Source organism: Plasmodium fragile, assembly GCF_000956335.1.
Source record: "Plasmodium fragile strain nilgiri unplaced genomic scaffold supercont1.54, whole genome shotgun sequence".
Taxonomy (NCBI): Eukaryota; Apicomplexa; class Aconoidasida; order Haemosporida; family Plasmodiidae; genus Plasmodium; species Plasmodium fragile.
Window position 1 is genome coordinate 94030 of NW_012192634.1, and position 27059 is coordinate 121088.

General features: G+C 40.7%; 6 protein-coding genes across 6 annotated transcripts; 2 read left to right on the plus strand and 4 right to left on the minus strand.

The window, feature by feature from the left end:
- Positions 1–3905: 3905 nt before the first annotated feature.
- Positions 3906–4757, plus strand: AK88_04126 (uncharacterized protein; the record flags this gene model as incomplete). Its single annotated transcript, XM_012481736.1, has 1 exon — positions 3906–4757. One exon carries the CDS (start codon positions 3906–3908, stop codon positions 4755–4757), a length of 852 nt encoding a protein of 283 aa, XP_012337159.1.
- A 516-nt stretch (positions 4758–5273) lies between these two features.
- Positions 5274–9452, minus strand: AK88_04127 (uncharacterized protein; the record flags this gene model as incomplete). The annotated part of the gene is made up of 11 exons (XM_012481737.1): positions 5274–5321; positions 5477–5534; positions 5765–6023; positions 6119–6194; positions 6400–6790; positions 6907–7744; positions 7973–8331; positions 8503–8553; positions 8838–9056; positions 9206–9259; positions 9400–9452. 11 exons carry the CDS (start codon positions 9450–9452, stop codon positions 5274–5276), a joined length of 2406 nt encoding a protein of 801 aa, XP_012337160.1.
- A 1309-nt stretch (positions 9453–10761) lies between these two features.
- Positions 10762–17541, minus strand: AK88_04128 (uncharacterized protein; the record flags this gene model as incomplete). The annotated part of the gene is made up of 1 exon (XM_012481738.1): positions 10762–17541. The coding sequence occupies one exon, from the start codon at positions 17539–17541 to the stop codon at positions 10762–10764; it is 6780 nt and encodes a 2259-aa protein (XP_012337161.1).
- Positions 17542–20041: 2500 nt separating this feature from the next.
- On the plus strand, positions 20042–21055 carry AK88_04129 (uncharacterized protein; the record flags this gene model as incomplete). Its single annotated transcript, XM_012481739.1, has 1 exon — positions 20042–21055. The coding sequence occupies one exon, from the start codon at positions 20042–20044 to the stop codon at positions 21053–21055; it is 1014 nt and encodes a 337-aa protein (XP_012337162.1).
- Positions 21056–22092: 1037 nt separating this feature from the next.
- AK88_04130 (uncharacterized protein) lies at positions 22093–23337 on the minus strand (the record flags this gene model as incomplete). Its single annotated transcript, XM_012481740.1, has 1 exon — positions 22093–23337. One exon carries the CDS (start codon positions 23335–23337, stop codon positions 22093–22095), a length of 1245 nt encoding a protein of 414 aa, XP_012337163.1.
- Positions 23338–24337: 1000 nt separating this feature from the next.
- On the minus strand, positions 24338–26792 carry AK88_04131 (cysteine-tRNA ligase; the record flags this gene model as incomplete). The annotated part of the gene is made up of 3 exons (XM_012481741.1): positions 24338–26041; positions 26143–26300; positions 26555–26792. The coding sequence occupies 3 exons, from the start codon at positions 26790–26792 to the stop codon at positions 24338–24340; spliced, it is 2100 nt and encodes a 699-aa protein (XP_012337164.1).
- Positions 26793–27059: the final 267 nt, after the last annotated feature.

The window sequence follows — 27059 nt, forward strand, 5'->3', positions numbered from 1 at the left end:
TGAAAAGTTGTACCTGCGCCGGAATACTTTCATCTTCACAACAAAATGCGCAATTTAAAGGGCATTCTCGAGGTATGTAAAATTACTTATATAAATATATGTATATAACGTTATATGCATATACATTACATATACGCTTGGGCTTACCGCAACCGTATGCGCTTATCGATTAGCGCAAGCAGAACGTAACCACCTGTGCCATTCTCCCGCACATGTATACATACCGCCCTTCCAATCCTGCTCTCATGTGTTGACACATCTACGTATATGCAATCGTTATTTCCCCGTACACAACAAAAGGGAGCTTTATCGAATCAAATGACTGTTTTTTAAACATATTGAATTCCATACATGTAAAGAAATTTTCCCAAAGGTTACAAATTACAAACATGCAATGTTTCCCTTTTGAATTTTGGAAAAGGAGGAATTCTACTACAGGAGAAACTTGCCCACTGAGGAGTACTTCCTTGTTTACACATGTGCCATACGTATAATACTTCCTCCATTACTTTGCATTGGAGAAAAAAAAACAAAAAATTGTCAAACGGTTAACCGCGGGGAGATAGCGGTATTTATGTAGCTCTTCTGTAAAACAGTATCACACAAACACCTGCGCACCTATAAGAATGAAGCGCGTCGGGGAAAGTAGCACTATCCGTAGCGGAAACAACTGTACCCACATATGTATGTATGTTTTTGTGAAACATCAAAAAAAAAAAAAAAAAAAGTTCTGCATGATAAGGCATGGTCGGATGGATACGACAGCATTCTCCGTGCACGCATAAAATTTCCGCGCGCACAAATATGCGGAGTGCAACGAACGTCCTGTAGTTCCTACGACTGTCTCGTAAGCCTCTGTGCATGTATGAACCCGGTGTATGCTATATGTTCCCACCCATGTAACCGCAATCAAACGGGAAATTATCAAAGCTATGCAAAAAAGTAAGCATATTGCGAAAGTGACCCCTGCATTTAGTCATTACACCATGGGGAATACAGAAAAAAAGAAAAAAAAAAAAAGCAGACATGTGAAGGAGTATACGTAACCTGTTCCACTAAAATTGTCATAAGGGGATGCAAAAACGGGGAGGCATTCATTTAAGCATTGCTATGTAACCCCCTTCCTTGCCCAACGTTGTGCGCATTTGCTAGCTGCACATTTGAGACAGCAGCAATTTCGAGCAACATGCATTCGCATCTTTTATACTATTGTGCAAAGAAGTAACCTGTCTACACACCACCATCATATGTCCAATTGGACACTCCTATGGGGACACACAAATGCTTATACACACCTACTACGGATGTGAAGGTAATGGACCAACACACACGCACATAATTGTGCACACACATATAGTATACGTGTGGGAGGATGTAGAGGGTTCCACTGAAGTAGCAAATACATATAAGAAAAAATAAAGTGGACCAGGTGCCAAAGAAAAATACACGCACATGTCATGTGTAAAATGTGCACATCTGAAATATTCACACTCGTGAAGTTATAACTAAAAAGGGGGGAAAGGAAAAAAGAAAAACACTTTTCTTATTGTTAGCTTTCATGTGGGGGTAATACATTTGACAAAAAAAACAAAAAAAAAAAAAAAGATATAAACACATGGATAGATTAATTACTATAAGCATGGCTATGCATTCTGACTCTTCTCTCCTTTGATTTCATACTTTTTGTAGTTTCTTTTTGTGACATCAAAGGAAAGATCATGCATAGGACCTTTCAAAAGATAAAATATAGCAATACAATAACAGTGATACAAATGGTAAAAATAAAAAAAACTAATGAACAAAATGTATGAAACAAAAAAAAAAAAAAAAAAAAAAAAAAAATGCACATTTGTATATATGAACATTCTTGTACACATTTATATGCACAATATAAAACACTGCATCAAAAAAAAAAAAAAAAAAAAAAAAAAATTAATAATGCACAACAGGAAAAGGAACATTTTTATAATGCTTAACTTCACAAAATAGGAAAAAGCAACAATGAAGTAGCGACCGTAGAGCTGATGTAGACTGTACAGTGGTGCACAAATGGGCAGAGAAAAAAGCAAAAAGGGGTCAAGTCTTTACCCTGGGCACGCATGTAAAATATATATTCGCACACATGTACCTATGTACAGAATAAGCCTTCTCCTACACGTTGGCTACCTTACGAATGCGTGTGCAAAAACGCGGGACGGGGACAAAATGGGAGGGAAAGCCCTGAAGGGTCACCACGGCATTTTGCAGCACTCAATATTTGAAGTAACAGCTACTTTGAAGCCCCCCAAAAAAGGGTGGCACGAACAAATGCTGCCATTCGAAAGTTAATCCCCTTCGAAGGGACTACCTCGTTAAAGGGTATAAACAACGGCGTGGTGTAGTTCTTTGAAAAGGGTAATTTTTTTGCACTTATTTTGTTCCTTTTTTTTTTTTTTTTTTTTTTGTTTTTTTCTTAATTATGGGTGCTGAAAAAAGTGTGTAACTCTTCTACCACAGCTGAGTATTCCAAAAGGGAGGTCAATAAAAGGAAAAAACATAACAACCACGCAGAGTGAAAATATTCCTTTCGCTCCCTATCAGCATGTCAACATTTGCCCAAATCGAAATGAACAACATTTTTGCCTGGCGGAAACCGCCCTACGCAGAGGACCTTGCTGAGTGGTTTATGCAAATTACTAACCACACACAATGGAATGCCTTATTTGAATTTCCTTTTTCAAAATGTAGGTTCATAACAAGGCGCACAAATTTTTTATTTCTTAAATGTTACACCTCAATTTTGTGAATTTCTTGTGTATGCCAAATAATCCTTACCTGGAACGACGCACCAGTTGGAGGTCGCCCAGCTCGTACACAACTGTTTCTACCAAACGGAGGAAAAAATGTAGCAGGATGGTAATATAATTTGTTTGCACTGCAAAAAATGGATAACACCAACGTTTGTGCAGATAACCCTGTGGGTGTTCTGCCCTCAAAGAAATAGTATATTTTAATGAGTATCCATGCACCCACAAAAAATGAGTCTCTTCGGTGCAAAAGCGCTTCTTCCCTTGCTTCCAATTGGGCATAGCGACGCGGGTATTTTGACGGCAGCACGGCTGACTCGAAATTCCACAAAGATTGACACGTTGGAGGAAGCGCACAGCACGCACAACTGCACCTGTTGAGAGGTACGCCGCCACGCCCATGCCGTATGTTATATTTTACTATACTATACTAGACCATATTATATTGCATTATTTTTTATTTATTTGTGTTTTTTTTTCTGCCATGCTTCAAATACGCCGTTATTTTGGAACACCATCGTTTGGCGAAACCGGGAGAGATAAACGCATACGTATAGGAGTGTATGCATGATGGTATTTTTCCTTATATATATATATATATATTTTCGCGTACATTAAAGTGCAACACGCGTTAATCGCTTTACATAATTGTGACCGCTGTTTTACCCACTTTGCGAGAAGGATCTTCCCATTTTAACCTTTCGAAAATACGCAACGCATAAATGATCTACAAAGCCATATTCCGAAATGTGCGTACTCTCCTTTGAAAGTCGTAAGGATTGTACACGAGCGTACTGCGTATAGCTCTGTGCGGGTGAGTGTGCTACGACAGCGTGCCAGATTGACAGCTAAGCAGAAACGTTTCAAGCACACGCTGCTGCAGGGGTAGAAACGCCGAGGCCTCGTCCTTGCGCAAGTGGGAAAAATACCAGAGCACAAGGCTGCAGCAAGGAACAGGCCAATTCCACTCAACACGTTGTACCTGTGCCGTTTTTTTTTTTTTTTTTTTTTTTTTTTTTTTATGAACTCGCCTCCCCTTGGAGGAGCAGCGTCTCTTCCAATTTGTTCACCACTGAGGTGTAAAGTGCGAAATTTGACCTGTACGACGTAACTGCTACAATGAGTAACCCACAGAACTTCGACATACACAATATAAGAAGGCTAGGAAAGATAGGAGTAAGCGTGGGGGCCATTCTTGGATTGACATCCTTTAGCAGTTGGTTATTTAATAACAGTTTATACAATGTAGAGGCAGGAAAGAGAGCCATAAAATATAATAGGCTGTTTGGCCTATCCAACAGAATATACGGAGAAGGGACTCATTTTTTAATCCCTTATTTTGAGAGGTGTATTATTTATGATGTGAGAACAAAACCCCGAGTTCTTATGTCCTTAACAGGATCTAGGGATTTACAAATGGTTAATATCACATGTCGTGTGTTGTCCAGACCAAATGAAAACAAGCTAGTAGATATATACAGAACATTAGGAAAGGAATATGATGAGAAGGTTCTTCCGTCCATCATTAACGAAGTGTTAAAAAGTGTGGTAGCTCAGTACAACGCTTCGCAGTTGATTACCCAAAGGGAGGTTGTAAGTAAATCTGTTAGGGAACAACTGGTGCAGAGGGCCAAAGATTTTAATATCCTTCTGGACGATGCGTCCATAACACACCTAAGTTTTAGTAATGAATATGAGAAGGCTGTGGAAGCCAAACAGGTGGCTCAGCAGGAAGCTGAAAGGAGCAAATACATCGTTTTAAAAGCGGAACAAGAAAAGAAATCTACAATTATTAAAGCACAAGGGGAGGCTGAAGTAGCCAAGTTAATTGGACTTGCGGTGAAGGACAACCCTGCTTTCATGGAACTCAAAAAAATAGAACTCTCAAAGGAGGTCTCCAATATCATTTCGAAATGCCAGAACAAGGTTATGTTGTCCACTGACTCGCTTCTGATCAATTTTGCCAAGTGACCTCTCGGGTGAGAAGTCTTAGGAAGAATCTTGCCACCTGTAAGACTCCCTTTGAAATAAATAAGGAGTTGTGATAATGATGTAAGGACTCCCCTCGTGCTGCATTTTAATATGCACCGCAGCCTGTGTTTTTCCCCTAACGGATCGTTTTAATTTTTTCTAGGTAGTCACTTCCCACAGTGTGGCCCTTCTAACCGTACGCATGCGCATGAGGGGTATAATGTGTGGTGTGAGATCAGTATGTCCCCAACAACACACTTTTGCCATTATGCAGTTTGGTCCTTCTCACGCGCTTTTATTTCGTAATTTGTTATACTTTTACTTTGCCATTCCTTAACACACACGGTGCCCGCGCGAAGTTGCCAACTGCATGTGACCTTTATGTAAGCACACTTTGCTATTTTTCATTTGTAATTTTTTTAAGAAACTCCATTTTGACGTATTTTAAAATTTACCTCTTGGTCATACTGGGGGGGGGGGGGATACTTCAATACTGTTGTATCGCTGCCCCTGTGTCTATTCCTTCTCCTCTTCACAAAAGAGCAACTCCTTGTTCAATTCGTCCTGCCGAAAAAATGTGAGCATGGAAAGTAAGGCGTGGAAAAGTGTGTATCCTCGGTGGAGGGGTGTGCACAAAATAGGGAGATATGTCACGTATCCATGTTATGTTTTCTGCCGCCACAAGTGTATGTCGCTTTTTTTTTTCTCTCTGTCCATACATCTATCTCAATTAAATCGTCAGGATAGTTAAAAAAATAGCTATAATATTTGCACGACCTGAGCAGGGGAAAAAAAGTCAGGTGTAAAAACGCAGTGTGAAGGTAGCGCCCAATTGGGGATTTTTCCTCCATTTAGTCAGCGCGCGTGAACAAAAAATGGAAGGATCCACACGTGGGCTAATGCAATACGTGGGACCTTCTTCAACGATAGGCGCTTGCATTTCTTATAATTCGACCCTCCTATGTGCTGTAGTAAAACATGGACCCCGCACCCCTCTGGATCCTTACCTTATTTGATACGTTTTGGAGCACCATTTGTGGATATGCGATGAATAATGAATTTTTTTATTTTTGTAAAAGTCAAAATTTCTGTTGTCTTTAATTTGATCCCTTGGATAGCTTCCCCCCTTGGTGTCCGTGTCTATCTCTGCTACAAATCCTTGCAACTCATTTTTGCTCAACTTGCATATTTCCTTGATGTCAATAATTTTTTTTTTCTGATTGGATTCCAGTAGCGTTTCGATGAAGTCAATTATTTTTAGATGATCTGCGTGGAGTGCCATGTGAAGGGTGTGAATAAAGGGGTATGCCCATTCGTGAACCCGCATTTGCATCTCCCCTTCTACTACCCTCTTTCTGTACCTTCGTTCTTTTCATCCAGCACTTTGAACAGCTTGGTTAGGGTCCTCTCAACTAGCTCCAGCGCGGGGATGTTCGTCTGAGCACGTGGGAAGAGATCATGCGAATGAGAGTGCAGAGTGTGTAAAAAAATATAAAAAAGAAAAGATAAATGTAGAACTTCCAAGTTGCATCACTGTAAGTCCACCCTTTTCACATATGTTTTCCGTTCTTGTGTGTTTATTCCACCGATGCGTTGATACCGCAATGTGGATAATATATCTGGCCCCCTTTGTAGATTTTACCTTTTCCGTTTTTTTGGAGGAGCCTTTTCCCTTGTAACTTCCCCCGGAGTCCTTTTTAAACTCTTCCTTCTTCTGCTTGTCGTCGTTGATCGAGTTGTATATCTTTTGTATCGTATCCAACTTTATGCTGTTAATAATGATAGTGATGGAGACTCTTAAAAAAGTAACCACGTCTAATTCTAAGTTCTGGTCAAAGTTGAGTGAGGACAAAATGATGTGTATGATGTTTTTATTTAGGTAGAGTTTGCTGCAAGAGTCCAGAACATTTTTGCAGTCAAATATGTGTATCTTCTTTTTGCCCTTGAGGTTGTGTTTGACTAATTCTTCACACAAATACTTCTGGAGCATCTTCGCGTTCCGCTCGAAAATGCTGTTTCGGATACCCTCAAATCTGTGCAGAGGGGGGGAAGCAGAAAAGCAGAAAAGCAGAGAAGTGACGCGGAGCAGTGACAATCACGTGTGCGCACATTTTGGTAAAGCTTCTTTTCGAAGGGACGGCAATCTCACCTGAGGCGCAGCACCACCTCGCGCACGTTCCTGTAGTACACATAATTATCATCGTTGTAGGAGAAAACGCGTAGAAGCAGTTTGTACTCCTGCCTGGACATAATATGTTCGTTTTTCAGCAGCACTTTTTTCAACTGGGAGCGGTGGATAAACCCACTGTCTGACAAATCATATTTTCTGAAGTCCTGTAAAAATGTTTCATACATGAAATTCAATTCGTTCTCGTAACATGCAAATATTAGCTGCTTATACAGCAGCAAGTTGTCCAAGGGGATGCTTTCAAAGTGCTCCCGATTCCTTTTCAGCTCATATAAGTATGTGGGGATGGCATGTAAGTAATTATTGTAGCACACATATCCATTGTCCTCTTCATCAGCAAAAGATATATACAATAAAAAATCGTAATAATTATCAGTGTAAATATAGGGGTAAAATTCATTGTCTTGGTCGAAGAGGAAAAATTCACAATTCCTTGGGATGCTTTCGAAATCATAAAAAATGTTAGTTCCATTGAACATGTTATTTTTGTAAATGCTAATATCTTTGATCAGGTCTACTTCTTTATTGTTAACGTTGAAGAGGTCCACCATTTTCTTCTTATCATTTATGCTAGTGTCTTTTTTAGTTGTCCCTTTTTTGCTTCCACTGGAACTATCGTCCGTGCTGGTGCTCGCCTCGTCATTCGACTCGTAAAACAGGTAGCTGTCCGAGGGTAACTCCTCGTCTGCATCAAGCTTATCCTCCCCCCTTGCATGACTCTTCAAACGCCGGTGGCTCACGCACATCTTGTGGTTCACCATTTTTAGTATCTCCACGTAGTGCTCCTGTTTCAGTTTTCCTTAATTGAACAGGTTAAGAAGTTGAACCGTTAAGAAGTTAAACGATTAAGAAGTGAAGGAGGCAAGAATTCACAAAGTCACGGGGGTGGCAAAAAGTGAGCGATGGTCCAAACTGCGTCGTGCCACATCTCTTGCCGCTCACCACACTGGTAAGTGATGAAGGGCTCAAAAGGGAATCCACTGCACCACTTGGTTCCCACCAGTGTGTTTCCCCCATTTGGTCATACCTTTCTTTTTAATATCCACGTCGGCGAAGTAAAAGCTCAAGTTGAATTTTAAAAAGGATAGAGCTTCATTTAGTTTTTCATTATCCACATTTTTTGTGCTTCCTCTTGCTAACTGTGAACTCCCATGATCTATGTTAAAATCCGCTTTGGAATTTATTCTGTCTAATTCCAAGGTCTCATCAAAGAAGGTCTTTTTGTGCAACAGCTTATCAGCTTTTACGAATGTTTTTTTTTTTTCTCGGAGTTCCTTTTCTTCTTCCTTTCTCCTTCGAGCCGCTTCATGTTCGTCTTTGATTTTTTGCAGAATGGCCTCGATGCTCTTCTCATCGGCGGGTTTAATAAACCTAGTTCGCATGAACCTGTGTTGAGGTCAAAAACGGGAGGCGCGCCAAGGGGTGTTAAAAGGGGGAAATATATCCACAACTGCTATAAAGCAGCAAGTAACAAAATATAGGCAAATGCCTAATTTTTTTTTGATCCTGCCGCATAATGGCGTTATTTAAATGCTCATATTTGTTCTTTTTGGTAACTCGGATGAGAGGTCAAGATTGTTCCTAAGTTTCTCTTTATCCTTGATAAGCCTGGCAGAGAGAAAAAAAAAAAGAGTTGTTTTTTGGGGGAGATTTGTACCGATGGTAATTGCGTGAGCGCAGAAATGGAACACCTTTCAGTTAATGGGATCCTTCCACCTGGAGGGCATATCTATTTAGGAGGATGTTCCCAAAATGTGCATCTGCATATTTGTTTCTTCACCCTCCCAGGTCGAAGGAGCTGCGCTATCATTACAGATTGTTCAAGTCTTTTCTCCATTTTGTCTTTTTTTTTTTTTTTTTGTTTTTTCGTTTCATTTTCCCGTTTTCCCTACTTGTCAATCCAGGCCTCGAAATTTAGACCCATGTCCACCGTCCTTACTAAACTTTCATTTTCAAATTTGAACGTCACGAAATATTTGTCGCCAATTGGGGTCTCCCCTCCAAAGCTGTTCATTCCAATAGGTCCTACTTCAGTTATGGTGAATGCTGCATTCACCGTGCATTTGGCTATGGACTCGTTTTCATTTTGGTGGTAAAAGGTGACCTTATAGCTGCGTTGTGTTTGTACCGTGGGGGGAAGTTGGAAAAAAAAAGAAAAAAATATAAGCAGTGGAGTAGGGACACACGCACATTGCGCCATCTCGTTTGACACTTTTTGTTTTGGGGGCAAACATTATGTGGGGGACAACTGGGCTCTTACTAGTGCTCCCTCTTTTCTTCGTCCTTCCCCTTGACGAGTATCCTGTAGGCATACCTGCGTTGGTGTTGGTAAGTGGACGCGCGCGTGGGCACCTATGTGTGAATTTTCTTATGTATCTGCCGAAGCATCTGTATATAAATCTCCATATGCCTCTGAGCATGTGTGAACTCGTCGCCCCTCCCCAGTTAGATTACTTGCTTGTCCACTGCTTGATTATGCCAACCAGGAACTCAATTCTTTCTTCCATCTCTGAATGTGTTCCTCTCTTGCGTGAGACCCTTTCCGAAGGAGAAAAAGCTCACTTTGTAGTAGAGGAACTTGCACAAATAGGCATCAATCATCCTGCGCACTTCCTGTGCTATGGTTCATTTTTGAGTTTCCACAACAGGCAAATTTTGGTATGCCCTAAAATGGGAAGTTATTTTTCTAAAATGCGCACAACTGTGGTTTTCTGGGCTTTTCGTTTTTTTTTTTTTTTTTTCCTCTCTTGCCCCCGTGGCCCTGTCTATGTGCATATTTCAATTTGAAGGTGGCTCTGCCTTTAACTTGGACAAAAAAAGTTAACTTCAATTTGGCGTTGATAGATAAGAAAACAAAGGATGTTAAACTATGGATGAGCGTTGTGAGTACATTTTTTTTTTTTTGTGCCGTTTTTTCGATTTTTGCCAGTGCGCGTGTGCGACGAGGGTGTAATAATGTCTCCTTTGGGCGGCGGCATCCCCGTCGGGACCTTCCCCATCACGGGGGCGAAATTGAGAGGGCCATTTTTGGCAGCAGTGGGAAAACAAAAGTTTTGTTTTTTATTAAAAACGCGGGAACAAAGTTTGTGCCGATTGTTGTACAAAAAAGGAAGTAGCGGAAAAACTAAAACGGAACATCTGAAGACACAAAGGTGATATCACAAATGGGATGCCACAATACTTCTCTGTGCGGGGAAAAAATTAAAACTTAAAAAATACACCTCAGGACAACAACAAAAAAGAAAAAAACAAAAAAAAACGTGCCATTCGGTAAGGAGGCGTACACACACGCACTAATGCGCATGTAATACAGATAGGACTTCCCTCAAATGTGCTAAGTGGCGTCCATCCCCTATTTGCACAAAAATGAGGGAATAAAAAAGAACAAAAAAAAAAGTAATACAAAAGAATAAGCAGTTGTTATTCTGTCTGAATTTATAAAATTTTCCAATCCATAGTATAAATATTTTAATAAGTGTGAAACAGTTTAGCCTTCGTGCAAATGAATTATCGAATGGTACAAACTATCCTTGTTCCTTTTGCAGAGGTATAATGTAGGCACTAATGATGACTCATTAGATGATCCCCCACATACACCCACCTCTATTTCCTTTACTAATTCATGAATGAACAGAATTTTTCCAAAGACACCAACTTGACAGGCTCTTTTGAAAAGTGGGACACACATGCTTGATGAATGCGTATGGAAAGACCTACGCTTATACAAAAATTGCGGCATATGATATTTGTGTTCATGTATAATGTCTACCTACTGTCGCACACCGAACTTGGTTCCCTTTTTTTTTTTTCCTACACCTAATTGACTCCGGGAAAAACCCCCTTGTTAAATTGCATAGAGTCCATAAAATTTTTGTAGTTGTTATTCTCCAAGCTATTCATTAGGGACTGTTTGATTACCTTCTTATCATAGTCGTTAAACTTAAGCCAGTCTGAGCAGATATCTATGTCTTGTATGTAATTCTTTCCTAACTGGACACCTGGAATTTTCATTAACTGTTCTATGGATACTTTACTTTCATCGATGGTGGGATGGACCATGTGGTTGTCATTTGAGGGGGTACCCTTATGGTATGCATTTACAAAGTTGGACACGACAGAGACGCTTCCATCCTTTTTGTGTTGTAGGGGGGGCACGGTTTCTTTCGTGAAACCCTGGGGGTTCCACAGATTAGCTGGGTTGAAGTGGTTTGCTGATCCGTTGTGTGGAGTGTACTGTGTAGAGCTGTTCGGAAGCAAGTGTACTACCCTCGTATTTGGCATGCATGTGGCACCGCTGGGTTGCATATAGTTGGCCCCTGTTTTGTACGCATTGCCTCTCCACCCTTGGCTGGAGGACTCCAATACGCAGTTCTTATGCATAGAAGCAGTCTTGAGTATGCAGTTTCGGTTAAGCTTTTCTTGGGAGCTATGCAAATTGAAGCTACTCATTGGGACATTGCTGTTCCTCCTCTTCTCTTGTAGAGAGGTTAGCTTTTCTTTAAAAAAGGGGTAATTGTTATCCTGGTTTCCCGCATTCGCATTACCTACCAAGGTGTTGTTACTTAGATGTATAGAACCCATTCCCTTCAAAGCAGGTTCTGCTTGGACAAAGGGGTTAATAAAGGACATCTTGCTATTACTGTGCTGTTCCATTTTGCTGATCTCATTACTGCCGTCTGCATTCCTGCAGGGGTACCCTGTTTGGTTCATTTGCTCGCTCCTAAAAAGACTTTTGTGGTCGTTCGTGAAGGAAATATGTTGCTGCTTTGCATTCATTTCGCACTTGTTGAGGAAGTCCTTTTCGATCTCTGCTGAATTTGCCACTTTTTTTTGATGCTCTTGAAATTTGGCCACGGACATGGGGTTGTGTAAGGTACTGTTTCGCTTTTGGAATGGGAAAAGGAATTCCCCGCTTGGCTGGTTGTGGTAAACGAAGTGAGAGTTGGTTTTTTTCGTACTCATGGATAGGAGCGCTCCGTTTGGCGCGAATGCCTCGTACGATGACCGCGCTGCGTGGTGCGTCGGGGTTGCGGAACCACCGCGATAATTGTAATTTGTCTTATGTGATCCCTCCACAGATTTGACACTCCTGTTAGGTGCAAATGCAACATTGCTACCTGTTTGTCCTTGATCGTTGGAAATTTCACTGTAACATTTTGTGCCACTTATGCTCCCCTTTGTACCTTTCATCCAGTTTGGCATGCCGCTTGGATGGTTCAGGTGGACATTCGCGTAGTTACTCAAATGGGCAATAGCGTTGTTACTCGTGCGATTATTCATAGAGCCTGCTCCCTGCACGATGCCAATCCCTCCTCCACTGGCTGTGCCCAATGCATGGGTCTTCCTAGTATACATGCTATTGACCCTTTTCTTTGCCCCATCTTGCGTTTTCATTTTGCACAAATAGCTGCTAACTTTGTCATTGGTGTTATCGCCGTTCTTATCTTTCTCGCTGTCTTTATGCTCACCTGGCTTGTTGGTTGAGTCTGTCTCCAGGGACTTTGTTTCTCCCTTCTCCGTTTCTGAGCTTCCACCGTTCTCTTTTGCGTTTTCCTTGCTTTGATCTTCTTCCTGCACCTTACTTGCCTTGTCTAACTGACTCTCCTTCTCATCATTAGCGCCCGCCTTCTCCGACTCGCATTTGCTTTGGAAAAAATTTAGCTGTCCCATGAAGCTGCTGACGATGTTTCCGCCCTTTTTATTATCGCAGGGGTTGTTGCTATTCTCGTTCGCGAAACAGTTCTCATGGCTGTGTGTGTTTCTATGCACATCCTTGGTGTTACTCTCTCCTGCTTTGTTGCCCGCCTCCTTGTTCAGTTGACCACTTTTGTCCTTTTTCCCCTCATCCGTGGGGTTGCAGAAAGGCACGCTTTCATTATTCGTAGTACATCTAACCGATTTACTACTTCGGAGGGTAAAGTTTTTAATTTTATTTGTCACAATTTCGGTAAATCTGTTGTATGCTGACTTGGTTTCGGTCCCTTTCCCTTTCTTCTCATTCGCTTCTATCCCCTGCTTTTCATTCGTTTCGATCGTTTCCTTCTCACTCGCTTCACCCCCTGGGGAAGTTTTTTTTTCGTTGAACCCGTTTCCCAAGTTTATTAAATTTTTCAAATTGGCTAGCTTCTTAAAGTTGGTTAGGTTTTTCAAATTGCTCTCCAAATTATTAGAGTTGGCTACATCCCGGTTGTCTTCTTTTTTCTTGTCACCCTGTTTTACGTGCTCTGCGTGATCATTGCTCTTGGCGCTAGCATATCTGCTCGGGTGTGCAGAACCCTGTGCATGCAGCAAGCCGTTATTCGCATCGTTAAAGCTGTTCATATTTCTCTTAAAGCCTGAGTATACATTAGGGTTTATCATTTTGTTGTACCCATTGTTGTACCTTTTGTTTGTGAAGGGGGTTTGCCTTCGAAAGTGGTTTATGTTGCTGGTACGTTTGCTGTCCATAATTTTGGATTGTAGGGCCGAGGGATTTTCATTCCTTGGGTTAACAGGGTAAGCATTTTTCTCTTTGGCAAGGCCATTGTGGCAAGGGTCCGACCCTTTACCATCATTGCTATCTTTGCTTTCCTTTTTAAGCTGGTTAACTTGTTCTTCTGGTGTCATCCCTAAGGCATGCTTTTTGTCCACTTCTCCCAAATTAACCTTAGGTTTTTGAATCAGTGTGTTCTCTTTCGAAACTCCGACCTGTGTTTTTTGGTGACCCCACAGTTGGTTACTTCCTTTGATGAGGTTTGTCACAGGGATGTTGGCTGGATTAGTTTTACCCTCAGGGACACTCACCCCAGCCACCGTTCCCGCCACTTGTCCCACTTCAGTTGGAAGGTTATCATTTCTGTTTTTCACTTGGGCCAACTTTCCGCTGTAATTATAAATAAAATCGTAGCTGTGATTCTGGCCAGTCATCTCCTTCCCTGCAGCAGTACCTTTGCCCTGTACTTCCCTGCACAAATAATTTTCCGATTTCATTTCGCGCACTGGGTGGAGTCTACTTAGGGGAGAAATGCCCATTCGCATTTTACAAGTGTCCTTGAAGTTTGGCAAATTCGTCATGGAAGTCCTGTCTTGCGTTTTAATCTCGTAGGGAGCCATGCCGTTTGACATGTTTGCCCTGCCATAGGCGCTGTTCACAAGTGCACTGTTCACGCTGACGCTGTGCATGTGGGCACTGCTTAGGCTGGGCACAACGGGCAGCCCCTTCCTGTGCAAACACCTGACCTGGGGGGCGTGTTTACTCTGCTGCACCAAGTGCGCATTCGCGAAAGGCACCGTAGTTTCAACCACACCTGCTGCTGCTGCGGTTGCGGTTGCACTAGCCGCGATGGTCGAACCGTACCTCTTCATATAACTCCCAACGGCGTGTGTGTTGTCGTCCCTGCTATACTTAGGATAGTTAATATTGAGGGTTGCCCTAGAGTCCACTTTCTTATTGTTTCCCTGGTCCAGATTGTCCCTTTTAATGCTGAAGTTATTGGGCCACAAAATTTTGCTTTTCCCTTTAATTTCCACTGGAGCATTTTGGCCCTTCTCATTGGTTTCCACCTTTTTAACGTCCAGGGGTGTTTTTTCTTCTACAGTTTTGGAGATTGCTGTCGTTTTTTTCTGCTTCAAATTTTTTGCTAATTCATTTTTTTTCTTTCCATCCGTTAGATCGCTTGAATTTGTCTCATCCCCTGTCTGTCCTTTGTTCTTTTTTTTCATTTTTTTTGTTTTATTCATTTTTATATTTTTTTCATTTTCTTCCTCACTTTTGGTTAGCTCCTTTGTGCCTGCTTGTTTTTCACGTGTCTTTCTGATCATCAAATCCTTCAGTTTGGCATTTTTGCATGCGGCGGGTTCTGCGTTCGTCTTGTTTATGTTCTTGTGGGATTTGTTGTCACTAGGATCACCTCCTGCAGTGTTTCCATTCATAGCGTTGCTACAGCTCATAGCGCTGCTGGCGCTCGAGGGAGCCAACTCCTTGTGGAAGGACGTGCCGAACCCTTTGCTCTTCCGTTTCGCACAGGAAGTCGAATGTTTCTTCACTTCATCCTTACCTGCGCCTTCCTTCTTGGTTTTCTTTATTTCACCCATTATAATGTCCTTGGTCAAATTACGAGTATTGTTCTCTGCATCTATCAACTTGATTGCTGATATGGTATCCCCCTCTTTGTCCATCATGGAGGAATCCATTCCTTCTGTTTTCGCGTGTGTCAACGCATTTTCCCCTTCATCCGTGGCGGGAGTGCTGGTAATCTTTGATTGCTGGTCAGGAGGAGCGTCTCCCTCTACGGAGGTCTTTCCCGCTACGTCCATACCTGCTGCCGAGCTTACGCATTCGCCCAGCACTTGCCCAGCATTTTCGCCACTGCTCCCCACATTGTCTTTCTCCTCCTGCGCGTGACTGGTGGCGCTCATCTGCGAGAGGATCTCATTCTTGTGAACCAGAATGTTCTGACTGGTTAAGTAACCCGATATAATATCCTTCAAGCTTCTCTTCTTGGAATCCTCCTCTAAGAGAATTAATTTAATAATTTCGTTTATGTGTTTGATCAGGTTGTCGAAGTTGTTCTGTACCTTCAGGACATCGTTAAATAATGATGCAAATTTAAGAGACACCAGTTCAAACAATATTTTGTCTTCCACTTCCACATGGTTGTTACTCCTCATTAGTAAAAACATGTTATTAAAATGGACCACCATCTTCATAATTTCGTTAAAGTAGTTACTATTTTTTTCGTTTCTTTCGATGATATATGATTTTATATCAGCGAGGGTTATATATTTTTCTTCCTGATTTTTTTTTTCATCGCTAGCGCACTTTTTCTCCAAGTTTCCATCATCAGAGTTGGGTGAAGAGTCCGCCATAGATTCCTCCTTTGCATTACCATTACGATGACGCAAAATAGCCTTGTAGAGTAGGTCGATGTCGGGCAAACTAATTTCGTAATTTACATCTGAGGAGGCATTCTTAAATGTGTCAAAGGTGATTCTTTCCTCCTTTATGTTTAGTACTTCCTTGAGCACATCCTCCGTTATGTAGTTGGTCGTGTACACATCTAGGTTGACGGATTCTTCCTCGCAGGAGAAGTTCATGGAGGACGTTTTTTTCAGCGCCTCCACGTTAAATGGGTGCGCCTCGTCTTCGCTCTGAGCATGAGCATGCAGCCCCTGTTCCTTTTCTGCCTCTTCGTGTGCCTCTCCCTCTACCTCCTCGTCCACCACTTCGGCACTTTCCTTTTGTTCGTTCTTCCCAAAGTCGAAGTATTTGGACACATGAGAGACCTCAAATTGGTACTTGGTAAATATTTTTTCCAACTCGGCGGAGCCGTTTCTGCTGCTTCCGCCGCTCTGACTGCAGGTATCGCTTTCGGTGTTGCTTCCCATATGCGACGACTGGAATGCTTCATCCGGTTTGCTCTCCTTCTGGATAGCAGTCTTCTTGGAGTCCCCACTAGAAAAGTCTTCCACGTCCTTCTCTGTGTTCTTCCCCTTGAGGGGCACGCACAAATTGTTTAGATCGCTTAAGTTATAACCCAGCTCAGCATACACCCTCTTCCTTGCCTCATCCGCTATGGAGGAAATATCTAACAAGCCTTCTTTCTCCATGAGAGAGGGGGAGTGAGATTTCCTGTTGCTGTAGTTCAGTTCTTCTAGCGATTTGTTACTTAATGCTGGTTTTCCAATTGTGTTACTCAATTGATGTTCGTTCTTACTTTCACTCTTTCCAACCTCTTCATCCTTTACATCTTCGCTCATTTCCTCGTCAGAATATTTCTGAATATAATCATAGGAGTTACTTTTTCCAGTGCTATATGTAGAGTACCTTTCCTGTTTGGCATCCTCATCCGTGTGTGTGTCTGCATCGTTAACGGTCTTTTCATTATTGTCCGCATGGAGAATCTTCCCATTTTGATTCTTTCCACCACCAAAATCAGCATCTGCAGATGTTTGTCCAAATTTATTCTTCCCTTTGAATGTTGTGGTGTTATCTGGATGCTCAAACGCATGGCTTGAGTAACACGAGTAGACATTATTCGACTCATGAAATATTTCTTCATGCTTACAACTGTTCATGTAAAAATCCTTTTTCGTATCGTTTTCATTATAATCTGGAAGGAACATGGTCCTTTGACATTCGGTCATAATATTTTCCTTTTCTCGATTTTGAAGCATATGACTATCGTTCTCCACAGAGTGAATACTTTGTTTGCCTTCCACTTGGCTAACACCCTTGTGGTCTATCAACAAATTTGTACTCTTGTCTTTTTGTACGACCTGAGATTCCTCTTCATTAAAATGGCTCAAAAATAGCTTCGAATATTCACTCGTTTTGGACACGAATTCGTCTAACATACTTAAGGTATACTGCATTGGTGTTTCTACATTTTCTTTTCTTTCATTTTGCTCATTCGATATATTTTCAACATGTTCGTTTTTTTTATTCATCACAGTTTCTTTCCCCATTGTGTTATTGTTTTGTCTGATGAAGTGATCATTCAGTACTCCTTTCATATCTCTACTCGCCACATCCGAAAGTGGATTCACCTCCTGTTCTTCCAGCTTACATTTTGTGATACCTTCCGAATTGTCCTCCTTGTCCACAGATAAAAACATCGTCTTCAAAATGGGGAGGGATAATCGTCTTGGGGGTCCTGTGTTTAACCGTTACGGAATTTTCGTTGGGAAGGATGGCCAAACAAAACGTTTTGATAAATATTGGAGTAAACAATTTATGAACAGCGCGTCAGTAGGGGGAAACGAAGGTCAAAAAAAAAAAAAGGTTACAACAAAAGAGCCACAAAAAAGAGGGAAAACTGAGGAGATGTAATTTGGCGGAAGCTACAACGACATGTTTGGGTCACCCCGTCGGAGCTTCTTGCGCCCTATTCTGTTTATTTTTGAAGTCCTTTTTATGGCTGCGCTGTCGAAATAACCTTTCGTGTTACTCGTGCATGCCGATTTTGTGGTCGAAAAGGGGCACCACGCGGCAGTCCGCATGGTCCAGAACTGTGCACAGTCCTTGGGGCGACACCTTGACAGAGCCAAGGGTGATATGGAAAGTCAAAAGCGTGAAGTGTGGCGGGACTGCACAATAAACGTTAAGGGTACACCCAAAACTTGCACAACAGGGAGGTCAACAGCAAAAATGTCCTAGACATGTATATTGTCAATGCAAAAAAAAAAAAAAAAAAAAAAAAAGGAAAATACATAAAGAGGGGGTATAGTGCTACTCCAGAATGGACCTCCAGAGCTGCAGAATTAAAATTTAAAGAGTGTTTCCCGTCCTTGTAGCTCGAAAAACGATTTCTGTAAGTGCGCTGCGGAACAGGCACGACGAATGCAGCGCCTGCCAAAAAGACTGTTTCAAAAAAGAATCAACGTGTTGTTACGCGGAATTATTTTTTGCTTCCTTACAAACTGTGCTGCATATTAGTGATCCCTACACCTATAGCAGTATGGTTGCCTTACACCCTGCCCCTTTTTTTTTTTTGAAGTGTCATACGTGTCGCACAAAGTGTGTACTTGGTGTGCGGCGGCAGCATGGGGTTGCTCACATAGAGCGTTGTGAGGATGTTCACGTAAGTGTCTGCGTGTGAAACGACAGTGGCCTCATTCGTGTGCATTTCCAATTTTCAAAGCGAGTTAACAATGCTTACATTTTACGTGGGTATAGGTACAAAATATTCCCTCAGGGGGAAAGAAAAATGTATGCTTTGCACCTATTCGCAAGCACACACAGACGCAACAGGCCATATTTGCATTTTTTTTTTTGGTTTAAAGTAGCTCCCCTTTAGGGTGATGTAGGGGTTCGGAACGCATATATGCCGTAAGCATCATCCTCTTTTTTTCACAAAATGTAAAAGAAATTTCTAATCGTGCATTCAAGAATGAATTGTTCACAGGAGTGATCATTCTCAACTTGGTCTACATTGCACCCCTTTTTTTTTAATAAATAAAAAAGTGAAGAATACAATTCGAATGTTCTCAGATCATGTTAAGGTGTTCCACGTCGGGTGAAATGGTTACAACACATGTTCATATATGTATATCTTAGCATGTGGATTTTACAAAACAAGCAACACATTTCCCTTCGTGGTTGTTATCTTCTTCCTCACGCACAACACTCCGACGTTGTCACCGCCTTCTTCCGATTCGTAAAATGCTAATATCAAAAAATGGGGAAAATGGAATTAATTTAGTTCACTTCCCCCTTCCCCTAGGGGTTGCACAGGAAAAAATTATTCCGATGAAGAGACACATAGCATGGTACGAAACTGCGTAGCGAACAAACTAGTAAAAACAAGGCCAATATTAACACCATGGTGCGTCATTCAATTTGCCATTCTGTTCACCGTTACCCAAAATTCCCATTCCTGCGCAGTTTCTATATTTAATGTTGTTCACAAGACTGTTCACAATCGCGTGTTGGTAACCCCTCGTGGGGTGTTAAGTGGGTCAATGGAAACAAAAAAACAAAAAAAAAAAAAAAAGGGCTAAAGGGGGAATTATATAATAGTTGCAAAGTTCTAGCGTAGCTTCGCCACGGTGTTGGCATAGCCTCTGCATACCTGTTTTAATATATTTTTCTCAGTGCACCTTTTCACGCTACGCATTTCTTTCGCTTCCTATGCCACTTTTGCTTTACTTGTTGTCCCATCTGACGGAGGACCCATTATACCACGATGCCTAAATGAAGCAAGTTGAGAGTTTTTTTCTTGCCTCCCTTTGCGTTGGCCCCCAACGGAGCCCAGCTTCTTAGATACGCTGACACTTTGAAAATGTGTTTTTTCCTTACTCCCTTGTGCAATTTTAAAAGGTTTCTCCTTTAGAGATTTATGTCCTGTCAGTTATTTTCTTTCACCGTATCATTTCCCTTTTGGAGTAAATTTTTTTTTTTTGTGCGTCATTAAACGCGTTCTATAACGAAGGAAAACACGTGGATACTCGTGTAATGTTAAAGTCGCATACTATTTTTTTTTTTTTTTTTTTTCTTGCTCCACTACTGATTAACGTGTAAAAAAATATGATATGAGATGCAATTCCTCGCCTTTTTTTTTTTTTTAATCCTTTAAAATAACGATAAGACCCCGATTAATGTAAAACGTTTGAAAGCATGGCATCCACAGACGAGGATGAGTGGAATGATTACTCGAACGCCCTCAAGTTGTCTGAAAAAATCGAAAAATTACATAAGGAATATATTAAAGAGACAAACCAATTAAAAGAATGCAGTGGTAGAAGGTCGAATGGCTGTGATCAGCCGCATCAGAATGAAAATAGAACGGGAAACGATGCAAGAAACTGTCACGTTATTAAGCGTAGGATGTACAATTACGATGTTATTAATTATTATAAAGACGAAACAATATTGAGGAAAAAAATAATCGAATTATCAGATGATATAATGACAGCAATATATCACATTTATGATATATTTCGTCTTTGCAAGGATCATGTTTTTCTGTCCTTTAATGGAGGGAAAGATGCCGTCGTAATTTTACACCTCTTCAGGTGTGCATATGCTAAATACATACATGATGTGAAGGGGGAAAGAAAAAGACCAAAGTTAATTTATTTTAAAGATGAAGTAAACGAATTTCCAGAAGTATCCCAATTTTTAAACGAATGTGTATATATGTACGATTTTGATATTACTGTTATTAAGGGGACATGGAAAAGTAGCATTACACAATTTATAGAAACCTACCAAAAACAACATCGAATTAGTAGGATAGATCAAATGAAGGAAAATTTCGTCGATTCTTGTGAATTTTTTCCAACTATAGCATTTATTAATGGCACAAGGTTTAACGATACGCATAATGAAAAGTTACAAATTTTGAATATCAGTTCAAGGGGACTCCCACCATATTTGTATCTAAATCCAGTTCTTTACTGGACCTATGGAGCTATTTGGACATTTATTTTATATTTTAAATTTGATTATTGCATTCTATATAATCATGGATACTCCTCCATCGGTTCAGTCCATGATACGGTAAAAAATGAATTCTTAAAATGCAACGATTGCTATTTACCTGCCTATTTCTTGAAAAACTGGGACTACGAAAGACACAATAGAGTGTCATCTGAAGAGAACCAAGGGGGAAACTCCCAACAGGGTTAATTGGCGGGACCGCTCCACGGAAAGGATCTCCGTCTTTTACTTCACTAAATGGAAAATGGCACGGGTACATTTTTGCTATTAAAGATAAAAGAAAAAATATATTATATGGGTAACCACAAGCACACACATTTGCAACATTTGGGAAAAAATTCTGAACAGTTCATTAAGTTTTTAAAAATGTGGTACTTCTTGAGGTGGAAACTGTTTGGAACAAAAAAAAAAATAAAATAAATAGCTAGTTGGCAAAATTGAAAAATGGCTAGTTCAGCGAATTAAAAAACAGCTAGCTTCCTTTATTCCCCCTTTTATTCGTTTGCTAAATTAAGAACAGAAACCGAAAAGTATTCCCGTACGTGCATCATGTACCACATATGGAAAATTTTGTACTACCCCAATAAATTGTTTCACATATAAACACACATTTTAGGCACATTTTTTTTTTTTTTTCATTGCCTTGCTTTTTGATTTATACGTAACATATTTGAACAGTGCTCATTTGTGTACATTTAATTTTGATAGGAAATTCCTTTGGCTACTGCTTCTTTTTTTTTTTTTTTTTTTGTATTTTAAAAACTAAAATACGCTTCACTGCCGTGTGTAAATTTTTTCCCATTTGGGGAAATGATTTAAAGCAAAGTCTCAATTATAAGTAACGGTGTACATCTTTGTAGGCGCACAACATCAGGTATAAAACGTTCCCCAATTTTGTGCGCACAAACATGCCACTATACATGTTTCACTTAAAAAAAATAAAATACTCGCACAGTTCGTGGAGAATGAAACACATACGCAGGTGAGGAATGTGGGTGTGCAAGTCACACGCATGCATACAAATGTGCACATTTAGACACTTTTGTCTACTGAAAAAACTATTACATTTGGAGAAAAATGCACGAATGTAGTACATCCGTAAAGGAACAAAATTGCTTTCAAATTTTGTGACAACAAAAAAAACAAAAAAAAGGAATAGTGACACAGAGTATGCTTCTATATGCGCACTGCACACACTGCACTTACTGAGAAAAGACGCTTCCATTTTAGCTACTTCCGCCACCGGAGTTCTCATCGCTATCGGAATTGTATTCATTAAGAATGCTCGAAAGGTTCTCCTTCTTTTTAATGACAAAGTTGTAACTCTTTTCTAAATTGTTCCTTTTAGCACTTGGTGGGTTGCCTACAACTGATAGGCGGTTTTTAAAAATGCTGATTCTGGGTTTGGACATGGGCCCTTCTGCTTCTTGTACCCCATCAGTACTCACTTGGTTTGTTCTTCGCAACTTTATCGGTCCTTCCATATCTGCGTTTGCCGTTTCGTCACTATGAATATGCCTTTTTTTGGCTCCTTCCGAGAATTCTTTCGTTTTATGTAGGGGGCTCTTTTGCAGTGTGTCATCTCTGGCATTTTTGTTACACTTGCTGTTATGCGCGTTGCTCTCATGTGAATCACCGTCTTGTGAGTCACCGTCCTGAGAGTCACCATCCTGGGAGTCATTGTTTTGTGGGCTTGATTCCTCTTCTAATACCTCCTCCTCTATGATGACGTCGTCCTCGCCCGCTACCGACCCTCTTGGCGCGCCCCCGGGTTGATCTGCAGCCGTCCTACTTTTGCGAAGCAAAGTGAAAAACGCCTTTTCATCTTCCGCATCTAAATTGTTCATGAAAAAATTATTTTTATTATTTTCCATTTCGCTCCTTTCGTACAATTTATTTAGCGCCTTGTTGATGCTGTTAAATTTGTCAATGTGTCTTCTGTTCATATTTTGCAATTCCTCCAATTGTTCATTTGTTTTTAATTCCTGTAGAGCATTGTAGGACTCCTTTTCTTTGTTCTTCACTTTATCTTCTTCTTTGATGAGATTATTTTCTCGATAATAATCATCGGCAATTTCCTGCTCCTTGTGTGCATCATATGTTCTTATTCCTCCAGCTATTAAAATGTAGTCTCCATTTTTTGGATCCGTTTTGAAAATAATTTCATTTTTACACTCAAAGCATTTTCCATAAAATTGCCAAATTGGGATGTTTAGGTAACTTTCGTCTCTTAATTTTTCAACCCTGGAATTGAATTTCGTTCCAACGTAGGTGAAGCTTTTGCATTTGTTACACTTGAGTGTGAAGGGGTACATCATTCGGATGTTTAAAAAATGCTTCTTCTTCTTGTTATACTTATTGCTCTTGTTTTTTTTCCTTTCTATTTTTCTCATCAATTTTTTGCTTTCCGTTAATTTGTCCGGATCGAAGTCCGGCGGGATGTACTTGTTCAACACTTTCCGTTCAGCCATGGTTCAGGTGAAGTGATTTGGAGTAGTGAAGGGGGTAGTCTCAGGAAGGAACTAAAAGTAAATACGGCACGAATGGCCTAAAACTCGAAGGGGTAACTCGTGAGGGGGGGGGGAAATTTGCAGAATAGGGATACCTTACACAAAGTATATCTCCTAAATTGCCCTGTTGCAGTTTCTTCTTCACCCTCCCGATACCTCTGTTGGACTCATGCCTTCGGTGAGGCGCCGGGGATGTTTTTTCCCCTCCCTAATAAAACAACTGCAAAGGGGGGGTCGAAGGGAATTCCCATTTTTTGTCATCATCCGAGGGATCATTCAAAAGCAAAAAATATACCCATCCACACGCTTATTTCTGCGTGGTAGTTAGGAAAAATAAATTACTCCGCAACATGGTAAAAAAAAAATATATATATGGGACGGCAAACTGTTGCAATTATAATTGCATGTGGGTATCCAGTGGGAACGGCAACCTTTGCGAGGTGCCAAAAAATAAAGAGGACACTGAGCGGATCGTTTGTTCATTTTTTCTGCTACTTGTTTGAGCTTTGCCACCCCCCGAAAGGATATTTTTGGCCCCACCTTTATTTACCCCCTTTGCCTATTTTTCGCTTTACACAAATGGGCGCGGTGGATGACTGCTCTTCTTTAAAAAAAAAAAAGGATGGCAGCTTTCTCCATTTTATCAGTTCCTTTTATTCAGTTTCGAAAGGACAAACGTGAAACGCGCCGGGGGGCTTCTTTTCGAATGCCGTTGTTTTCCCGTTGCGCATGGAAGGGTGTGTGTTTGCGAGCGGTAAGGCGAAAAAAAATGGAAACAATTGGAAAAATTTGCAAAAAAATATTAGTACGTTGCAAAAAATGGGAATAATTATCAAACAGGGCAACAAAAGGAAAAACACTTTTTATCATTTTTTTTAAGTGCAAAAAAAAAAAAAAAAAAAAAACACTTTGGCCGAAAGGGGTTGCCTCATCATGTTCGCTACCGTTCACTGCTTCTCATTCATGACTCCCGCTTGTCATTCTGGTTATTTTTTCCCTTCTGGGCTGCTGCTCCCCCGACTGCGCCCTTCTTCTTACTGAGCTCCTGCTCGCGCTTCCGCTTCTCCTGCTGCAGTTGGTTCTCATCGAGCACCTTGACGACGAACTCGTTATTGGGTCGGTCATCAATGAGTATCCCCAGATTTAGAAGACGCTCATCTCGTAGCAAATCGCACTCTTTCAGTAACGTCTCATTGTTAGCCTTGACATTGTTAACAAACTCTGCGTAAAGTAGGTCCCTCCCTTGGGCAGGAGAATTATTCTCATTTTCCTGTCCGTCCTTTTTGGTGACGACATCTTTTGTCTCTTTGGTAATTTTCCTAATCAATTTAGCATTGCTCTGTAGTGTGGTGCGAATATTACTTCTATACGTACCAAGCGTTTGGAGAAGTTCATCAAATTTGTCATTCTTCCCACTTTGAGATTGACCATACACCAAGCCGAAGGTATCTAGTATGAAAGAGATATAATGCTTGAGTTCCAAGAGTAACCCAATTTGAACCTTCTCATTTTGTAGGTATATATTAATTTCGGTGATTAGCTTTTGCAGAGCTAGGATAACTTCAGGCGTGTTGAAATTGTCTAGCAGAGCCTGATGTATTTTGTTCTTTGTTGAACGGAATAGGTTGTTAAGATTGTTGTCTACTTGGGTCCAGAATAAATTGGAGTTACTTAAATGAAAATTTTTAATTTTCATCTCCAGTAAGGCGAAAAAGTTAAAGATGAACTTATCAATTTCTACACACTGAACCATGCTTTCTCCATTAGGACTATAATTCATGAAGCTGTCCCATTTGTTTAGTAAAAATAAAATACGAATTTGGTTAGGCGTATACTCAGTTAGCATATGTTTTATTGTTATAAAATTTTTTAAGGACTTGGACATTTTCAATCCTTCTATGTGTAAATGACCCGAATGGAGAAAATAATTGACCCACTGACTTTCGTCAAAGAAAGCTTCACTTTGAGCTAATTCGTTATCATGGTGTGGAAATCGAAGATCTACTCCCCCACTATGTATATCAAGGACGTTTCCAAAAATGTTACTAGCCATTGTTGAACATTCTATATGCCATCCGGGTCTGCCTTTTCCCCAAGGAGAATCCCAATAAGGTTCATTTGGTTTTGATGATTTCCACAGAGCAAAATCGTAAGAATTTTTTTTCTTCTTTGATATAACACCTAAATCTCCTTCCCCTTCCAAAATTTTCGTTTCATCCTTCACAGAGAGTGGCTCCATGCGCGCGTAAAAATGTTTGGGGTTTTTTTTAAACGCATCAATGTCAAAGTATACACTACCTTCTTCACTCACATAAGCATATTTATTTTCAATAATTTTTTGTATATACTGAATGATTTGATCAACATATTCGCTCACTCTGGTGATAGCTGTCGGGAGTAGGACATTCAACTTTTTCATGTCTTCCCAAAATTCCCATTCCCATTTTCTTGCTAATTCTGTGAAGCTTACTTTTTCCTCTTCGCTTCTTTTAATAATTTTGTCATCTATGTCTGTTATGTTTATCACCATGAAAACATCGTACTTGAAGTAATTCATGAGGATCCTCCGGATGATATCGAAGCTGACGTACGTCCTAGCGTGACCCAGGTGCGCTGCGTCGTACACCGTAGGTCCACATGCGTACCACTTGATTTGGTCCTTCGCCTGCGAGATGGGGGTAGAGAGTAGGGGTGTGGTGTTGACACTGTTCACAATTCTCATCGATCTTTCCCCCATTTTCTACTCACATCCTCTCGCGTCCTTACCTGAGGAACGAACTCCACCTTGCTGCGCGTCAGGGAGTTGTTCACGAGCAAACCAGTTATTTTCTTGCCCTCCTTGGAAGGCATGTCCCATTGGGGTAAGCTACTATTCGTCTCCATGGTGCATTGAAGAGCTTTCCCTTTGGTCACGTATCTGTCCACTTCACGCGTGGGAAAAAAAAAAACAAAAAAAAAGATAAGAAAATAGGGAGAAAATTTAATAGTGGGTATTCGTCACCCTCGTGCATTTACCCCCACGTGCTGTATAATATAGTGAAGGATACACATTCGAATTGTATGTGCTCCTATGAACATACCAAACGTTGTGTGTACTATCGGCACGCTTTCATCTGTGCAGTTACATAAGTTACGAATACCCTTTTGGTAATTATTTTATTTATTTATTTTTCCTTACAGTGAAAAAAATGGTACCCCTTTCGATGAAATGAGTTGCGAATAAAAAACATCCCCCGGGTTCTCCACGGGGTCTTCCTCTTGGTGAAAATGAGCCTCTCAGAACGGATTGGTAATGACAGGGGACTCGTGTTGCGCCCACTGCTGCGAATGCTCCTCGAAAGCTTTAGCGATGTAGAGAAGTTCTTTTTGTTCGAAATTGCGAAAAGGGCTAAGTATATCAAAATGAAAAGTTTCATTTAATTTTTTTTACACATATATAGGCTGTATATATGCATATGCAGGGATGAGGGACGTGCAGGGCTCAGCAACGATCTCCCTGTTGCAGCTCTTCGCGCGGAGTTAGCGGCAGTAAGGAAGAAACAACATTGGACGGAAGGCGTAGTGAATGTTCTGATGAATTATCGTCCTTACAATTGCTACTGTTATCGTTATGATAATGTTAATATAGCCCCCCAAAAAATCAAGCATAACGAGGGAAAAAAAAAAAAAAAAAAAAAAAAAAA